Source organism: Astyanax mexicanus, chromosome 2 (genome assembly GCF_023375975.1).
Source record: "Astyanax mexicanus isolate ESR-SI-001 chromosome 2, AstMex3_surface, whole genome shotgun sequence".
NCBI classification, from domain to species: Eukaryota; Metazoa; Chordata; class Actinopteri; order Characiformes; family Acestrorhamphidae; genus Astyanax; species Astyanax mexicanus.
Window position 1 is genome coordinate 45842354 of NC_064409.1, and position 18812 is coordinate 45861165.

Sequence of the window (18812 nt, forward strand, 5' to 3'; positions counted from 1 at the left end):
TTGGTCCAACAAATAAATAAAGCGATTCAAAAAAACGCATTATTACTCACATTATCAGCCACCAATATCAGGTTAAGAGTTGTTATTATTAAAATAAAAGGTATTTTAAGCTGAATGTAAGGTGGACTCTTGTAATTCCGCAGGTCTTAACGCTGGGGGGCATCGAAGTAAACAAAACTTTAATTCTTAAAAAAACATTTTCTTTCTGTCAAACAAGCGCTGGACTATAATCTACACAGATTTCTCTCCTAAAAACTGTTTATTTGGGTGAGTAAAGCGCTTGTGTTTATTTACAGTCAGCTTAGATTTCCACAATTTTTACTGAAACTGCCGATAATACAGAGCTTACAGTGCAGATAAAGCAGAGCAGCTATGGAACTATTTTAACTTGCGTGGTGTTTATAACCAAACCAATCGGATTTTCTTGTCCTGTTTAACTCAAAATCTTTTAATAAACAGCGATAATGGAATCGTGGTATAATCACAATAATAATAATAATATCAAGGTTCGAGGTTCTGTCATATTGGCACTGCTGTGCTGATCTTTGGCCCTTGGCCTTCGACCGCATCTAACAGCAGTGCCAATATTACACGTTATAGCACTCACTCTCGTGTATTATTGCTTATATACATCTCTTTCAACACCACTGTGAACAATTGTGATTGGTCAAATCTCCCTTAAGTATAACTTTTCACACCAAAAAAGTCTGAATAACTGCATTTACCTATGTAGAAATTTGAAACATCTGTGAAATCCCCCATTAAGTGCAGCTCTGAGGATATATCACTGGCGCAGATATCACTGGCCAGGTTTAGCAGTGTCAGTGTGAAAGCTCTCACCCAGACCCTCGTCTTATCTCTGAGTGTTCTGGGAATGTGAGAATGTGATTGTTGTTATTTATACCCCTGAGAGGCTGATAGAGGAGTGGCAGCAGGGGAGACATCTTTATCTTCATCAGCTCCGTTTACATACTGGGTAGAGGGGCGACTGTGTTCTTCATGCTGGGACCATCACTACCTACCGATCAAGCCTTTATCAGCCTTCTCACATCTCCATGTTTATCAATGACCACTTCAGCTTAGTTCAGCTAAATACTGAAATACTCTAATCTACATTGTATTTATATACATTAATAACTGCATTCATTTTTTAACCCACAATTGCTGTAAAATGAAAGTAAGACTTATTTCTTCTTAAAGCCTTTTATAAGCAATAAAGTTAGTTTTCTGGGAAGTTAGTATTAATATGCTTTGTAGAGACACTAATATTATAATAAATACAAATAAATGTCTGAAATTAAGTATTGTTTTTTTTTTTTTTCAATATTTCACTATGTTCATTAAAACATCTCAATAGCTCTCCACGTGGCAATCTAGTGTTATTTGCAGTTATTATCCAGTAGCTGGTAGTAACTGGTGATATAATTGAATGTATCCTTGTCCCGACTGGAGGTGTCCTGGAGAAGTCTGGAAATTAAGCTTTGTTCTTAAAACTATAGTTAAAAATTACTATATAAGTTACTATTTCTTCACAATCCGAAATCACCTAGTTTTTTCTTTTTTCTTCAACTTCATGCTGAGAGAAATAGATTTAAATGACAGTATACATTTAATTGCTTAAAATTACATGTTTTTTTGGCCTGCATTCTATAAAACAGAACTTGAATTAGCTGACACTGGTGTGATTTTTAAGTCGTCTAAAATCATTACAGATTTCCTATAAAATAATTTCTTTACCTAACTTAATTCATCGTCTTGTTAGTAAAATTTAGCTTCAGTATATAAAACCTTTGTTGCTAAAGTATACAGCTACTTTGCTCATTGCATGCTGGCTTTGATTTTGCAGTTGAATGAAGAGCAATTCTGCAGGGAGATTTGATATACAGTTAATATTAGGCAATTGAGGAATTAAAAAATTTTATATACTTTAAAAATTAATTTATTAGCTTGTTCTGGTTTGACAAACTGGACAAATGTAATAAATATAACACATTTAACTTTTTTTTTTTTACAATTCTATGGTTGTCAGCAGAACATTTAAGACCTCAAATAATGCAAAGAAAACAAGTTTATATTCATATAGTTTTAAGAGCTTTCATGCAGCTTGGCATGTTCTCCTCCACCAATCCTACACCCTGCTTTTAGATAACTTTATGTCACTCCTGGTGCGAAAATTAAAGCAGTTCAGCTTGATTTGAAAGGTTGTGATCATTCATCTTCCTCTTGATTATTTTCTAGATGTTTTCAATTTGGTAAAACCAAAGATATATATATACACAATGTGTTATTATAGGAGGCATAACTGAAAATGGGTTTCCATAAAACTTAATGGCCTCTTCAAATGTAATGTTTTCTTAACTTTTTTACAGTGTGCCTGGACCGGAACTGAACAGAAGTGTTGTTCTTCTCCTGACCCTCTGACCTGAGACCAGTTTGTGTTTTCTCTGTCAGCTATCAAGATAAATATGTGAGCTGTGGAACCTGATGCTAGATTAGCCTGAAATCAAGAACAGTGGCCTTGAGATTATGTGGGAGTGAAGGAAAATGAGAAGAAGAGCAGTTGTGTTGGAATAAGTCTGCTCTATGAACAATCTCTCAATGCTCCCTGGTGTGTTACCAACATCTGACCAACATCACAGCGAACTGTCTGTTCTTCTTTCCTCCTGAAGACTGAAAATAACCCCCCCCCCCCCACCACCCCAACTCTACCCCCCGAAACATGGGCTTGCATTGAACAGCCAAGAAAGGTTAACCAGTGACCCCTAAAAAGCCTTACAGCCAGACCTGCCTTTGAATAATTGAAGAGCTTAGTTCCAAAAATGCTGCATTTCCATTAGTACCAGTTTGGGATGTACAGAGATCTAAAAATAAACCACAGCTGACGAGTCATTATCAGAATATATAATGTTAAGCTGCTTGACAGGGTGAACAATTTTAGGGAAAATTGATATTTAATGTAAACTTGCTTTACCTAGAATTATTATTATTATTATTTAAATAATATAATTATAGAATTATCATAATATTTAACCACAACAGGGTAAATAATAATTTTACTTTATTTAACTAAAACGTTTGAATATTAAATTAAGTGAAATTAATATTATTAATGTCTACAGTTGCTTGTAAATAGTATAAAGGTTATGATGTAACTGTATTAAATATACAAAAAATATTTAAAGGTAAGATTTACACCCCTCCATATTTGTAATAATGTGTTCATTCAGAGTAATTCTTACAAAAAATATAATTACACAGTTTTTTTTTATTTAAACAGCTATGCTGAGGAAACAATTTGGAACAATGCCCTTCAGTGACTAGTCACAAAACTATGAAAGAGCACAATTAAAAGGCTTAAGATTACAAATAGAGGTCTAATTCCAGATTGTTATTCTTGTTCTAAGAATCTTGGACTCTGATTGAGGGAAAATGGCAAAGCATTACATAATACCCATACATTTGGCCAAATATGGAGAACAAGGGATGAATGAACATCTGAGATTGAGTCATGAACATCTGATCCTCCAAAAGCATTCCCATATCAGTACATCCATCCACTTGTGCCTTTTTTAATCTTTTACACCAAGATAATAAACAGGACTTGTGCTACAGTTGTTTAATTAAGATGGATAATGTTTTACCTCGGACTGCCTTGCAAAGGAAGGTCCAGGAGTAAATTTGTGGAGGCTTTAGTCTATTTTTAGCCAGGCAGCAGAAACAGCGGCAGGTCAAATATTTCCAGAGTCACCCTCTGGAGCGCCCAGCCTTTCCCTGATTGTGTTCTCACACAAAGTCAGGAAGCCGCCTGCCGTTGTTGCTGCAAACATAAGCAAGCTAAGTCCTGGCTATTCACAGAGGAAAACACACAGCTTAATGTGGAACCTGGACTCAACAGGCTCCAGTAGGCTGCTGTATCTCAGTCGTCATGTTTGAGATGTTGGATGCTCATGAACACAAGCTTCTTTACAATCACATAGTGTGACTATTAATCCATTACTCCATTACTGATGCTGAAAGTTAACCACTTCTGATCGTTCTCTTGTACAAAGGCCAATTAGAGCCTCAATTCGCCCAACTGCATTCTCTACACCTGCCAAATACTCATAAATCACAAATTGCCTAGACTCCTGGGCCAACATTTACCAGGAACCTTACTATCAGAACACTGTGCCTTTTGGCAATCGTAACTTTCAAAAAAAAAATTAAGCTAACAATTTCTATCATATTTATATCATTAATACTATACCAGCTTAATCACCTTTTACATTTCACTTTAAAAAAATGCATGTGTTCACATAGTGATGACCACAAGCTACATGTGGCATTTTGCATTTTTCATTGTAACTTTCATCTATTTCAAAGGTAAATTTAGATTAATTAACACTATTTTAATTACCTTGATATTTTACCACGGCAGGGTAAACATTAAGTGAAGTTAATATCATAAACTGCTGAATATACAGAAAGTGTCTTCAGTCTCTTGAAAATAAAACAGTATTCAGGCTGTGATATCACTGATGTCAAAGGGCAGCTATCACAAGATTAATTTTTGGACATGTATAAATACTTTGATATTTGTAAAAAAAAAATGGAAAACCAAAATGTGTACATTCTTCAAAACTTAAAAAATATTTTTCTTTTAAATGTGGTAATTAACCTGATAAAATATGAAAAATCTTTGCAAATATATTGTTACAAAGTGTTTGTATGAAACTTAAACAACTATGCTGCGAACGCAAAACACATTATATTGATTCTAATAATAAATACTAGACACAAAATTTAATCTCTGTCTCAGAAAAGCTCAAAATCTATTCTTCTACATGTTTGTCCATATAGTACATTGTAAAGTCATAAAACTAAAGCTTGTCTTGTGTGACACAAACAGTTCTATAAAAAATGTATTTCATAACTGTCCATTGACCAACATATAATGGTGACTGAAAGAAGACTAAAAGAAAATACTATTTTTGCTAACAATTTTATAGCCTGTTATTGGTCAATTTATACATAATTCGTTCAGAGCAGCAGTTAGTTAAATATTGAACAAACTACAAATTTAAAATCTGTGAAGCGTCTAAAATTGACTGGAAATTTACCCCTTTTGCTGTCATGTTCATGTTAAAGAATGTGTGTATATCTCTTTGTGTGTCTCAGTCTGATCAGGCAGCAGACTTGTTTAAGGCTCACGTAATTTGTGTGCCACAGCCTCCCCTGTGCATTTGGACATTTAGTGTAATTTGCAGAACTGAGACTGTTTACAGTGGTCAGGCCTGGCCAGGGTGCATCACAGATTATAGATGGAGGGAGAACAGTGAGACCAGCAGCACCAGAGGGAAGGGCAGAGCAGCAACACAGCTTTGAAAAAGGCCTGTTTTTCCTGACCTCAGATCAAATTTTATAGACCAAATCTTCCTTTGCAGATAAGAGAATTGTAAGACCAAGACTGGTGTATGATCAGCGGGTATGATCTGCGGGAAGCAGTGTAATGGCAGGAAATGGCATTTTTCTTAGGGAGGGTCTGGGGTTTCCTCCCCCATTTTATCTGCTCTAAAGGCACCGTGAATGTTTCACCCCACTGAAATTGCTAAGAGCATTCACCTAATACCATAGTGAAGAGAACAGCAGCAGTAAGATGGCAAAGAAAAACATATATATACACTTATATATACAGCTGCTGTATATATATATAAACAGAAAACAGAAAAAATATGTATGAATATAAATGTTTTGGTTATAAATTTGGTTTAGCCATGTCTGTTACTAACTTAATTATTATTATTATTATTATTATTATTATTATTATTATTATTATTATTATTACATTTAATATAAAAATCGGTTTTAAATGCTTTTAAGTAAAAGGTGCTTCACACAAATAACAAATTAATATCAATCATAATTTTAAATGTCCCTGTTTACACTGCAAGACAACAGAACAGGCAATTACAATAGAATACATACATACATACAAGATTCATATATTTAATGTAAGCAAAGCTAAATACAAAGCTTTTATATGCAACCATAAAGCTGAATCAATGTTGAATCAACATAGAATCACAAATAAATCAATTCTGATGTTGGAGATCAACATAGTTTTAATGTTTTAGCAATAAACAAACATTGATTCAATATCCTTTTGAGATCTCAGTTATTATTATTATTATTATTATTATTATTATTATTATTATTATTATTATTATTATTATTATTATTATTATTATTGCTAAAAATATTTAAAATGCATGTATTTATTTCCAGAAGCTACACCTTGTATAATAAGTAATGTGTATATATAATAATTAATTGTTTGTTTGTTTTCTACATTAATGACGAACGAATAAAAATGTAAATATTAAGCAATGTGTCGTCTAACGGAATTCTAACTGTTTTTTTATTATTCTGTATCCCGTTTTTAATGAACGGAAACGATTTTATAAATGATTGTCATGTGGAGCTTCACGGACGGAGGGCTTTTTATTACTCCGTTTTTTTAGTGTCTATAAAAATCAGCAGTCCTGAGCCCTGAATTCAAGGTACAGTCAGTCAGCAGAGAGTCGTGTGGAAAGAGTATGGCAGACTAAAGGCCGGGGTTTAGCATAAAATAACACACCAATACACTTCACAAAATTACAGACAAACAGGCTATTAACCACAATTATCCAGCAATGTCTGTTCACAGGCTGCGCGTGCTTTTGTAACAGTAGCTATATCACAGAAATACAGAGTATTTATTTTCCTCAGCTTTGCCGCTCACTCATCTTGTTATCTTGCCGCCACACCAATAAAACTGCCCCCAAAAAACTACCTCTATCCCTCTATATAAATACAGTCATCTTTATATATATATATATATATATATATATATATATATATATATATATATATATATATATATATATATATATATATATATATATATATAAGAGAATGATTCCAGAACATCGTTTAGACCTAATGAGAAGGTCTCGCGCAGTTTTGGGCAGCGTTCCTGATTGGCCTACAGGGTCGACCTACGGTTTTGCCCACCTCTTTTCCGGCAGGCTCCGCCTTTCCGTGCTAAGACCTCTCTGATTGGTAGACCGCTTGAAAGAATGAGCGACCACTCGCCAATCACACCGCAGCTCTGCAGCGGGCCCCGTCGGAATACTGGTGGAAAGAAAAACAGGAGACGGAGCGCTTCCCTAACGACGGCGCTGCTACGGGCCTGTGGGCGGGGCCTCGAGCTCGTCCAGCTGAGTTCCATCTGCCGCGGCACTTTCGGGCTCGGAGCTTTATTAGGAGCGATCAGCGAATGAGGAGACAGAGGAGCTGCGCTCATCTCCACCTTTAAATCCGACCTGGGTCCCTCTTTACCTCTCTTAACTGAATCTAACTAAAGCGAGCTTGATGTGAGGAACAAAAAAAAAACAATCACTTCTTTTTTCCCTTCTCTCACCCTCACAGTGCACCTCTCCACTACATCACCTTTAGTTTTTTGCTTTTTTAATTTTTATTTTAATGGTACCTCCTTGGATACTTGGCTTAAAGCACGGCTTCACCTGGGCACATCTTTTCTGAAGTCTCACCAAATACGGCACCAAGATTTCTTCTGCAACTTTAACGCACATCAGGGAAAAATCCACCGACAGGGAAAACAAAACAAAGTAGTTTTTTTTTTTCTTTTTTTTTTCTTTCGCACAAAGAAGCGTTAAAGTTACACAATGAGTCTCAAATCAGATTCTGAGCCGAACAACAATGTATCATTAGAGGAGGAGGTAAGGGGACACTGCTACTCTTTACTTAGTGAAGTTAAAGTTTGTTTTGTCTCTCCGGACGGCGGGGAATTTCTTTTTGTGTGTGAACTTTCCTTCCTTTTCCCCCTTTTTGGATCGTAGCTTTGCGAAAAGTTAAACTTGTAACACGCTGTTCAGAGGAAACTTCTCAGACAGGGAGTTTCGGTCACCGCGTTTTTCCTCAGCTGTGACTTTTATCATGTTTTTTCTTCGGCGCGGCTTTTAGACTTTTAAGTAACCGTGCTCTGTTTTCTTCCCATTTTCTGTAACCGTGTGAGGAATGTGTGACTTGAGCAGGAGTTTATTGTTCACTTTGTAGGTTGGTTGATGATTAATCTCTAGAACTATCACACCTGGTGGCTTTAGCTTTGTAGCTAACCTGTCTATTCATCAGCGTGTTTGATCTGTGTAGCCCGTATATTTACACCTAACCTCAGTGTGCTCTCAGAGAAACACCAAAAAAAAAAAAAAAAGAAACTGCGGATTTCTGGTATTTGAAGTGTTTTTCATATTGTGTGATTATATTTTATTTAGTGTTCAAAATCAGTTTGTAAGCTTTGACTGATTGACTCTGGTTTTGTAGTTAACTAGCGTTACTGATTAATGTTAGTCTTGTTAAGGCTGATTTTCATGTCGCGAGGCAGTGTGTGTAATTCATGTAATGTAACGCATAAAGCTTATTTAGGTTTAGCTGAGGGGAATTTCCATTTATTTTTGTTTCATTTATTTATGAAAATAAAATAAAAAATCTGTGGTGTCTATGTTTAATGAATTAGAGCTGAGAATCTCTGAAGAAGTATCTTTTTAAGGAGTGTTTTCCAGTTCTCTGGTCACCTCTGGCCCCTGGATTTGTTCCAGAGCGCGATGTGGAGGGATTTCCTGGTGCATGTCTGCTCTGTTTAGCTTTTCAATTAACTTGTAGGGGATCTGAACCTGCTGGTCTCTCCACCTCCAGGGCTCCTGTCTACTTTTTTTTTTTTTAACAAATGGATTAAAGCCTGCAGCCCTCACTTTTTTGGGCAACATATGGAAATATGAACATTGAAAGAAAAGGAGAGATTTTTATTTAATTGCTTTTAAAAATGCTCCTCTTTTGGCTTAATCATGAGAGGATTTGTATTACTTGTTGGATTGTGTCCTGGATGAACAAAGTTTTGGCCTCATTGTTCTGGTCCACTGGTTTTGGTGTGTGGGGAAATGATTCTTAGTGGTGTTTGTTTTCCTTTCATGGTGGGAAGAGGACGGCGTGTTTCTTGTGTGGCGTGTTGTGGGGTCCATTGTGTTGGAGGGTTGCTGTGCTAGGTCAGTGCATTTGGTTCACCATGTTCAGATGGCCCATTGTGTTGGGGCCTGGACTTCTAGTACAAACAGGCCAGGAACTCTTGTTTCTTCTTTTTGTTGTGTGTACCCAAGTCTGTGTTGTAGCTCTAGACCTCCTTAAAACATGGTTTGGAATTATACGGATGTTGGTCAAATTTACAACTTTTAGTTCACACATTTTAGTCTAGAGCAAAGGCTTATGAAGTTTGTAGCAGGTGCTGGTTGGGTCATTCTGTCTAATCCGCTGTGGAAGACACTTGTCTTTAGCATTGTGAAAAGATTATTTTGGCTTGGTCCAGCCCCCCCAGCGGCACAGCAACTCTCTTTGAAATGAAGGAAATGATGACTTATTTCCAGTGAACCCTGTATTGGTGGAAATGACGCCTGGAGAAATATGAAACTCTGCTTGAGTTGGGTGGTGTTTGGTATTTTAGTCCAAGTAGGGGGTTTGGGGGGAGGCAGAGTTCATTATCTTTGCTGCTGTCAAGTGCTTAGATATGCTGAATTGATGCACTAGAGGGTTTCTGGTTTGTAGACATAAAAATGAATAATTCATTAGTAAAAATACAGTATATACTTTTACTTATATATTTTAATTTCTAAGTGGATTAACTGCCGTCCCTTAGTGTTACCACAGCGTACACTTTGTCTGCTTTTACTGAGTTGTTGCAGTTGTGCGCAAATATGAACTAGACCTGTAAGCCTTTGGTAGATGATTTTTGAGAAATAATTCTGGAAAAGCTCCCTTTCTCAGGGCCTTCGAATGTCTGGCAAATTAGCTTTGATTAATGTTTTGGAATTTTTCGTTGCTACAAATGCTTTCAAATCAAGCCTTTTTTTATTTTCTTATCCTCGTAAAATTTACTGTCAAATGAACTTTTTTTGGCCTTTCCAACCACTGTTTCTCTCTTTCTTCCCACCACTCAATATCATTTGCTTCATCTGATTCATTTGTCTAGTTGAATTAGAGTTTCTGCCTATCACTGCATCAGAGTAGCAATCCTTTTCATTCCCCGTAGAGAGATTCTTGCATCCACGAACACTTTCCACGCTCAGTCCGCTCACTCACACCTGGTAGTCGTGCACACACTTAATGTCTTCACTTAACTAACACCAGTTTCTCATGATTTTTGTGTACAGTCAATCTTAAGTACTGAACAAAAGCTGCAGAAAATGGACACAGTTTCTGAGACAATAGGAAGGGAAAAGTTGCGAGCTGGCAGCGCTAAAGGTAGTTTGAAACTTGATTCATATACACAGTATCTTCTTTTTATTCCAGGTACACATTACTGTTTCACTAAACACAAATTCACAGTAAACCCCCATGTCACATGGGATTCCATGAAACCTTACCATTTTAAAATGTCTAGCTCATCTGATTTGCTCACATTACATATATCATAGTGCCAATGCTTTATGGGTCACTTCACTCCCTGTTCTTTAGTTACTGAGGCCTTTTCATTTTCTAGGTACGAACCCTTTTTGTCAGTGGCCTGCCTGTAGACATCAAGCCACGGGAGCTGTACCTGCTGTTCAGGCCATTCAAGGTATGACCCACAGATCGCTCCAGTATAGTCTTCACCTATTGTTGAATTGTGTGCATTACAGAATTTTTATTAAAAATATAACAATGTTATTGTTTTGTAAATTTAGATTTTTTTGTAATTGACTATAGACTCATATATATTTGTTTTTTCTTCCCTTTGCTGCAGGGATATGAAGGGTCTCTCATTAAACTAACCTCAAAGCAGGTAATCTGTTGGACCTGGATCTGTTTTGAGGCGCTTGTCTCACAATTGGCTAATTCAGTGTATACCATTTATTTTCCTTTTGATTTGATATAATAAAGTACTGATATAAGACTAAACACCTTTCCCTTTTCAGCCTGTTGGCTTTGTTACCTTTGACAGCAGGTCTGGAGCTGAAGCAGCGAAAAACGCGTTAAATGTAAGTAATCATCGGCCCGTCTGTAAGTAAATGTTCATCCAGGTCTGAATTATTGATTAGGTCTCCACCCTATGCGCCAAAGCTCTCGTGTCTAAGAGGTTGACTTCATCTCAGGCTCTTGGGTTTAAATAAGTTTGACTCGCTCTCAGGCCCTAAAAGTGGAAAGTTCCATGACGTCATGGACTGTTGGCTCTGTTTTTGTGAAGCTCTTCATCCTGACGAAAAAAGTTAGATGGATCTGTTGAAGTTCATCCACATCAGGTTCAAATGGGTGCACTGACCATTCCTCCTGCATATCATTTCTGTCAGACCAACGTTTTAACCACATATTTTTCCGTCTTGTGACAAACAAGGACTAATCGACATAGTCCAAAATTACATACTTAAATAATTAAATAATTGTTTTTTTTGTTTTCTTTCTCATAAAGCATGTAATAAAAAATAGATGTTATTATATCCAGAGCAGCAATGTTATGATCATCATTGAATCTAAATAACATCTTTATAGTACTTTATGTATCTATAACCTAACCTGATAGTCTTTAAGTGTTTGGCTTGAGGTTAACATTGAAGATAACGTGCTGTGTAGCTTTGGAGGGCACAAATTGATTTTAATTTTATAAGCTTTAAAATAAAGCCTTACTGTTCAATTGGTTGTTTACCAAGATAAAGTTTAATTTAAAAAGTAGTGTGTCTGAATGGTTTTACTGTATTTGCTGGACGTATTATTGTTGTACCTCTGCAGTGTCTACTACTAAAGCTCTGCTGGTATCTGCCCAGTTTTTATCTAGGATCTATTCCTAAGCTTGTCTTGTTTACAGTAATTATTATAAGCATAGAAAGTGTAATTTTATTCTTCTGTTATACTAATAAGTGACATTAAAACCCTCCCATCAGTCTCTCACACTGTTCTGTTTGTCTGTTAGGGAATTCGCTTTGACCCGGAGAATCCTCAGACGCTGCGCCTGGAGTTTGCCAAGGCTAACACCAAGATGGCAAAGAGTAAGCTGATGGCTACACCCAACCCCTCAAGCCTACACCCAGCTCTTGGGGCTCACTTCATTGCCCGGGACCCATGTGAGTGTACTGTATGCATGCATATCTCATCTATATGTTCAGTTAGTACTTTATTTTCTTCTTTCTTGCTTTCTTTCTGGTGATGTAAACTTTTCTTGATGAATAGTTTAATAAAAATGAAAATGAAAACATTGAAAAACGTCAAGAACATTAGAAGAACAATGTTTTGTTCTTTGTGAATATTCATAATGTGAAATGACATTTTTAAGGTATGAATTAGTGGAGAACAATTTTAAAACAGAAGAGTCGTTCAGAATAGTTTTCTGAATTTAAATGCATCTTGAGGTGCTTGTTTTGTCTCGAATGGAACTGTTACACCTTGTATGCAAAAAACATTCCAAAATATTAATATATTTGTAGATTCTGCGTGCACATATGTCTTAAAGTATGCCTTTTTGACTTTGTATGTCTGTAGATGACCTGACTGGAGCAGCACTAATCCCAGCATCTCCAGAGGCATGGGCCCCGTACCCACTCTACACCACTGAGCTGACCCCTGGCCTGCCTCACGCAGCCTTCACCTACCCTGCAGCCGCTGCAGCCGCCGCTGCCCTGCACGCCCAGGTGAGGGACCAACCGGTGTGTTCCCTCTCCTTACCTTTCACACTGCACACACTCTATACACACTCACTCATGCTGTACAGTGGAGTGATGGGCAAAATGTGAGATCAGTTGCTCTAACCAGTGTTTCTTTGAACTACTCATCACTTTAGAAATCAGACCATGTGGACTGACCTTGGCTACGTTCACATTACCAGACTGTGACTCTGTTCTGATTTGTTTTTGCCTATATTTCTTTTTTTGGGTGTGTAGATATGGGTTATAGATCAGATATGTATCCAATTTGTGGGCATGCGACATGATTGTGAGATTGTCAGATTAGAAATCATATTTCATGCAACAAAATGGGCACAACAGATTATGCTATTAATTCCTGATTCTGATTGTTACACAACAGGGCAAAACATTGCTTAAAGGACCGATTTATTCACATTAGACATATACAGATCATGAACATTTTATGAATGTAAACTGTAGAGGGAGCCTAATCTAATCAACAAATCTGAATTATTTTAACTATATTATTTATGTTAACACAGTGTTGCTGAATGTGTAATCATGTTGTCACCTTTTTCTGTCTTGGCCAGAGTACAGTTTGTGTATAGTAACTTTCCAACCTGCATTCTCAACATCTCACTAAACATTCCTCCATTTGCCAGCGTTGCTAAGACTTCACACAGAGAAAATCTGTTTTTAATTGCGTCTCTGCTTGGATTATGCATTGGTTGTTGAGTGAATCTGTAGCCGGTAAAGGCCAGTTAAACTTTAGCCAAAATGCTTACGTTTGGATTTTTACAAGCTAGTAAAACTGTGCAGGTGAGGGATATGACTGCTTTTGTTGCTCACATAGATTTTACTTTTATTTGCTCCTACGACCACTTAACATGCTGCTATGGACTGTGGACAGTTAAGAATGTTTAACCCTTTGAGGAATGGGGTCTTGCCTCTTGTGTCTCACTTTGCACTGTTTGTTTAAAGAGCAATTATCTATATTTTCTTATTTATTTATTTATTTATTTATTGTTTGTTTGTTTGTTTGTTTGTTTGTTTGTTTGTGTTTTCTAGCAACAAAAAACAAACATACACCGGTGATTACAGAACTGTAGTTATTCTGGGTCTGCAAAGCTTATGAGCTTATTTGGTATTTTGGAGCAAATAAATTAACCTGTGTGAAACCCAAGAAGATTTTTCCTTTTTGACCACTTTAGAAATGGTCTTTGACACTTTGACACTTTTTTTTTTTTTTTTTTTTTTATAATGGTTTGTGGTTTGTCCAGATAAAAAAAAATAATCTGACATTTTGAGCTAAATTCTCTGTGCATGTAGGAAAGCCTTAAGTAAATAATTTTGCTTACTTTCTAATAAAATGTGCATTTTAAATATACATATTTATTTTTTAATATTTATTATTATTATTATTATTTTTTTTTTTCTTTTATATATTTAACATTGACAGACTAATGCAGTCTTGTTTAAAGCTTCTGAACCAGTCGGCGGGTTTAATTAGAGACTGGTCTAAGCTGCTACTGTTGTTAATGTCAGTTAGACTCTTTTAATATTTAATGCTGTTCACTTCCACACTTAATCGAATGCGACTGGTCGAGAGGACCTCATCTTAACAGAGCAGAGTCAATTGATTGACCAACTGAACTGTGCTTTCCGTTGTCATAACAACGACCGAATGCAAACTAAAGGTCACAGATGAAAGGGCCGACTTGGCCATTACCTGAAAACAACTCACGAGCATTACACACTCCCATTCACACACCTTTAGAGACAAAAGTCTGCACCATCTTCTAGGCCTTTTTTTTTTTTTTTTTTTTTTAGTCCAAGCAATTCTGTTCTGCTCTGAGCTGTTATAATGCAGCAAGTGGCTTTTCGAGTGTGAGTGCGGTGCTGTGGTCTCTGCAGGTTAACACCTGTGAAAGGCCTCGTCCTCTGGGTGCAGGGGAACGCACTTTAGTGTGGTGCTGAAGGATAGAGATGAAGGAGAAGAGAAGGGGATGGTGGCACATCCATTTAAGGTGGGCGGTCCCTGACCAAGGTCATATGTACACATGACTGCAGATTATGGACCACTGTACACTTAAATGTTCTATAAACTATACCTGAAAAGCTGCATAGCTCGGATGACCAAAGTCCAGAACAGTCAAAGTGATGACTGATTGCCCAAAGGTGTCAAATGTGTTTTATTATTGTTTTTTTTTGTTTGTTTGTTTTTTTTTTCCTTTTTTTTATTATATTTTTAAAAAGAGCGTAATTTTAAAGATACTGTTTATGGACCACTTCCTCCCTCTTTAATGTATTTAACTATTTAAAAATAATTGACCTTCAGATGGTTCATTCAGCAATGGCATAGAACAGTTCCTCTCAAACTCTGGTAGGTGAACCATGGCAATATCTAGAAATACGTCGTGTGTGTGTGTTACAGAAATTTTTAGAGAACTGATTTACACTGATAAAATCGCGATATTTAAGAGCAATAGAGCAGAGGAAATCTCCCCTCGATGTGGAGATCTGGGTATTCGCAGTAGCCATATCAAGATGAAAATCATGTTTCTTTGTGCGTTATTGATCCAAATTGATCCAAACTATTATTGAGGTAGTTTGTTTGCAATACATGTGGCATCCTGTGGTCTCTAGATGATAAATTTATATACTGCATACATACAAATAATGTGTAAAATCTTTTCAATTTAGATTTATTTGTGTTTAGTGCTTAATCTGATAGAACCTGTATCCCCACACTTAAGCCCACACATTTTACATTTTACAGACCCTATCATAGAAACCTGTGGAACTCCACAATTCAAAAAGATTTCTGCATTGGGATTAATAGCTGGCAAAACTAAGACTACACACAAACCTGTCAATGTTTGCAAATTAAGGGACAGGTTAATTTAAATTAGACAGATACATGTCAGTTACATTCATGAATGTGAACTGTCAAGTGCCTAACATGATGATAAACTCACACTTCAGATCTTCACTTTCAGATCTATTATTAACATTAGTTTCATAGACTTTAGCATTCAACCCTGTAGAACCCTACACTTCCCAACAGCTTCTGCATTAGGAGTATTAGCTTAATCATTAAACAGTTATTTCCTTTTGCCTCAAGCTTTCTGAGCCTTAGTAGGTACACTACATTGTGTACAATGAATATAAAGAGCAGGTGTGAACATCAGTGTAAATTGCATACATAGGACAGCATGTTGATGTCCAAAATTCATAGCTTCCTCACTGAATTCCATAAGCTTCTGTTGTAAACTTCACTGTGGCAATTAAAATAACTATGCTTCCTGTCCATGGCCATTGACTTCATTTTACAAACAGCCGATTGTTGGTGTGTTTTCCAAAATGAAGAAGGTGGGAGACTGTGAGCCATTTAGTGGCGACCAGTGGAGTGGACGGGCCACATCAGATGAGCAATAAGGCCGTGCCAAACTCATTGTTCAGTACTCTTGCCCTTGGCCAGAGCTCTGCGCTCGCCCTCAGTAAGGGCCATATCGGAAGAGAGCTAATGGTGACCTGGTGAAAGATTTCTGCAGACAGGACTGCTGCAGCTCTTCCTGTCTGGTAGCTTTTGCCCAGAGACCACCGGGAACTCCGCTTTGTGTCAGAAAGGGACATTAGTGGGCACAATGTGTTTTACGTTATCCACGATTTATAGCATTTTGCATTTCGGTGAAATGCTTCAAGAAAAGTTTCAGCTGCTTTTGCACAAATGTGTTCACACTTTGAATAACTGAGGGGTTCCCATAGACCTGTAAATTAAAATAGAAAAAAGACTAACAATAAAAAAGGAAATAAAAACATTAACAATAAAATGTTTGTAAACAGTATTTAAATAGAGAATCAAACACTGAAAATACATACATATTTCTGTTTTGAATTTCATCTATTTTAGCCAAAATGTTTATTAATTATGTTTCTTAAGGACAACTAAATGCATGTTTCATAATGAATCAAGCAGTTGGTCAGTGCAACTTTGAGGATCAGATTACTTTCATTTTTCTTTTGTTTTGCTAAAGTTGACATGTTTGCAGGGCAGGGTGGTATACCATGGCATTATATGAATGGCAATATCTATTAATGTAAAGGTGTTATATTTATTTTTGTATGGTTTTATTGAACGGTGCACCAGCATTCCAGAGAAATAAAATTATACAGCTCAATTCAGTGGGGGACTTTGAGAACAGCCGCTGATTGCAAAATGAACAGGATTTCTTGTAGCGCTAATCATGCCACCTGTTTGCGAATAAAGTCCCACCCTTTAACAAAAATAGCAGATGTCTGACTTAATTTGATGTGGTTGTGCTGAGAGCAGAGGAAGGTTTAGTGTGTTCTCGGTAAGGAGATCTCCAAGAGCGCAGTAGTCATACCAGGAACCTGAAAATCCAAACTCTTACCTGTTCTTGCATCAGGTTTTTCTTATTGTTTCAGAGATTTTAAAATATGTTTCTAAAACTGTAATCTATCCTTCAGGTTCCAGTAATTTGGTTGCTTCTCACTCAAAAAAAAAAATTGTCTGGTCTTTCTTGACTGAAAATAACTGCCATGCTGGGTTGCAAAGATGGCTGTAAAGTGAACACGCTTTCCTATATGGTGCCAATATGTTCATGTCTGTCTGCTCCAGCATTTATTAGGAGGAGTGTCCACAATTACTTGGACATGTGAACAGTATATTTTCCAGACTTTCTTTATGTGCTATTAACCTGCCTCTGCTTCTGCCCTATAGATGCGCTGGTACCCCTCGCCATCCGACACCTCACAGCCCGGATGGAAATCCCGCCAGTTCTGTTAAGTATTTAGTGAGTATCGTTTAAATCTGCTGAGCTCTGGCTTTAGTGTATAATAATGTATAACTGAGACTTTTTTTTATTTTTTTTATTTGACTTCTCTTTTCTCCTCAGAAGCCCACCAGTAACTGAAGGTTTTTCTTTCTTCTTTTCCTCCCTCTCTCCTTCCGTGTGGAGCAAGGCGTGTACTGGGCTTGACGTTTAATTTAATCAGGTTTATTTAACAGATGCAAGGAGCATTTAAAGGACTTATTTTTTCTTTTTTCTTTTTTTCCTGGAGAAAACTCTTCTGTAAAAGGACTCTAAAAGAACAGGACAAGACAGGATGCTTATCTACAGCTGGGGCCTCCTGGGCTAATGGTACAGTCTCTGCGATTTCAAAGCCAAACATGTGACGAGCTGATCATGTGCAACTTTAAACATTCTAGCTGCTCTCTTATTGGTTGAGTGAGTGTGTGAATGTCTGCATATGTGTAGGTGTGTGTTCGGGGGGAGGGGGACAATCATTATGCATGTTTGAGTATAGTATATGGCATGAAATATAGAATGCAAAGCTCTGTATGTTTTGGTTTCTCTTTCTTCTTTGTGTTGCTGTTGTGAGAAGACCTGCTTAACCCCTTTTATTGTTTTTCTCTGTAATCCGCTAGTCCTGCTTCTGTGAAGATCTTTGCGCTTGACTTGCTTTTTACATGTATGGTGTTATTTGCAAGGTAGAGGCCTACATCTTGTTACTATGGAGTCTTGTTTTGTTTGTGTGTTCAGAATGAAATTCCACATGCACTGGGTTTATTTTGGTTCTTCTTTAAATCCTTTATGATCTTGACTGTAAACTCGTCCGAGGTGGACGAGTCCTTCCGAGACCCTTTTCCTTCAGGCCTCGAATGCATCGCCTTCGAACCCGATCTGCCAAAATACCGGTATCTGTGTTTGTTTAGAGTATATTTGAACAAAAAAAGAAGTACAAATATTTTTGTACATTTGTGTAATAATGGATATTTATGCATTTTTTTTTTGTGAAATTAAATAAGTATATCTGTATAAGATGTTAAGTCTTCCCTTGTGTTATTTTGGTATTATTTTAATAGCTGTTGATTCTGTCTATATTCTGTTTAACGTAGAGAAGTGCAATTTTTGTTTTTTGTTTTGTTTAGTTTTTGTTTTTGCTTGGTGTTGAATACTGAACTACACAGATTGTGGCAGAACTGCTAGTTTAAATGGACTGCTAACATGAGATTGCTGTAAAAAGAATAAATAAATAAAAAAATTGGGAAATGATTTTTTTTTTCCTTCCAGAATGTGAAACTGGAAAATAAACAGGTTGATCTGA

At 36.7% G+C, this 18812-nt stretch overlaps 1 protein-coding gene across 4 annotated transcripts; it reads left to right on the forward strand.

The window, feature by feature from the left end:
- Positions 1 to 7249: 7249 nt before the first annotated feature.
- Positions 7250 to 18812, forward strand: rbpms2a (RNA binding protein, mRNA processing factor 2a). Of its 4 annotated transcripts, none has more exons than XM_022671626.2 (8): positions 7250 to 7760; positions 10568 to 10645; positions 10811 to 10849; positions 10983 to 11045; positions 11972 to 12122; positions 12538 to 12701; positions 17425 to 17497; positions 17603 to 18812. In XM_022671626.2, the coding sequence occupies exons 1-7, from the start codon at positions 7707 to 7709 to the stop codon at positions 17488 to 17490; spliced, it is 615 nt and encodes a 204-aa protein (XP_022527347.1). In that variant the 5' UTR covers positions 7250 to 7706; the 3' UTR covers positions 17491 to 17497; positions 17603 to 18812. The 4 variants fall into 4 exon arrangements, with proteins under 4 accessions (XP_022527347.1, XP_022527349.1, XP_007235132.1 ...); XM_022671628.2 differs by having other exon boundaries at positions 12538 to 12686; XM_007235070.4 differs by having other exon boundaries at positions 7251 to 7760; positions 17600 to 18812.

What these genes read in the sequence shown, in the direction of transcription:
- rbpms2a (XM_022671626.2), top strand. Translation starts at nt 7,707, where the DNA reads ATGAGTCTCAAATCAGATTCTGAGCCGAACAACAATGTATCATTAGAG. An exon ending in TTAAACTAACCTCAAAGCAG is followed by an intron (nt 10,850 to 10,982) that starts GTAATCTGTTGG and finishes TTCCCTTTTCAG; the next exon opens with CCTGTTGGCTTTGTTACCTT. An exon ending in CCCAGGTGAGGGACCAACCG is followed by an intron (nt 12,702 to 17,424) that starts GTGTGTTCCCTC and finishes TCTGCCCTATAG; the next exon opens with ATGCGCTGGTACCCCTCGCC.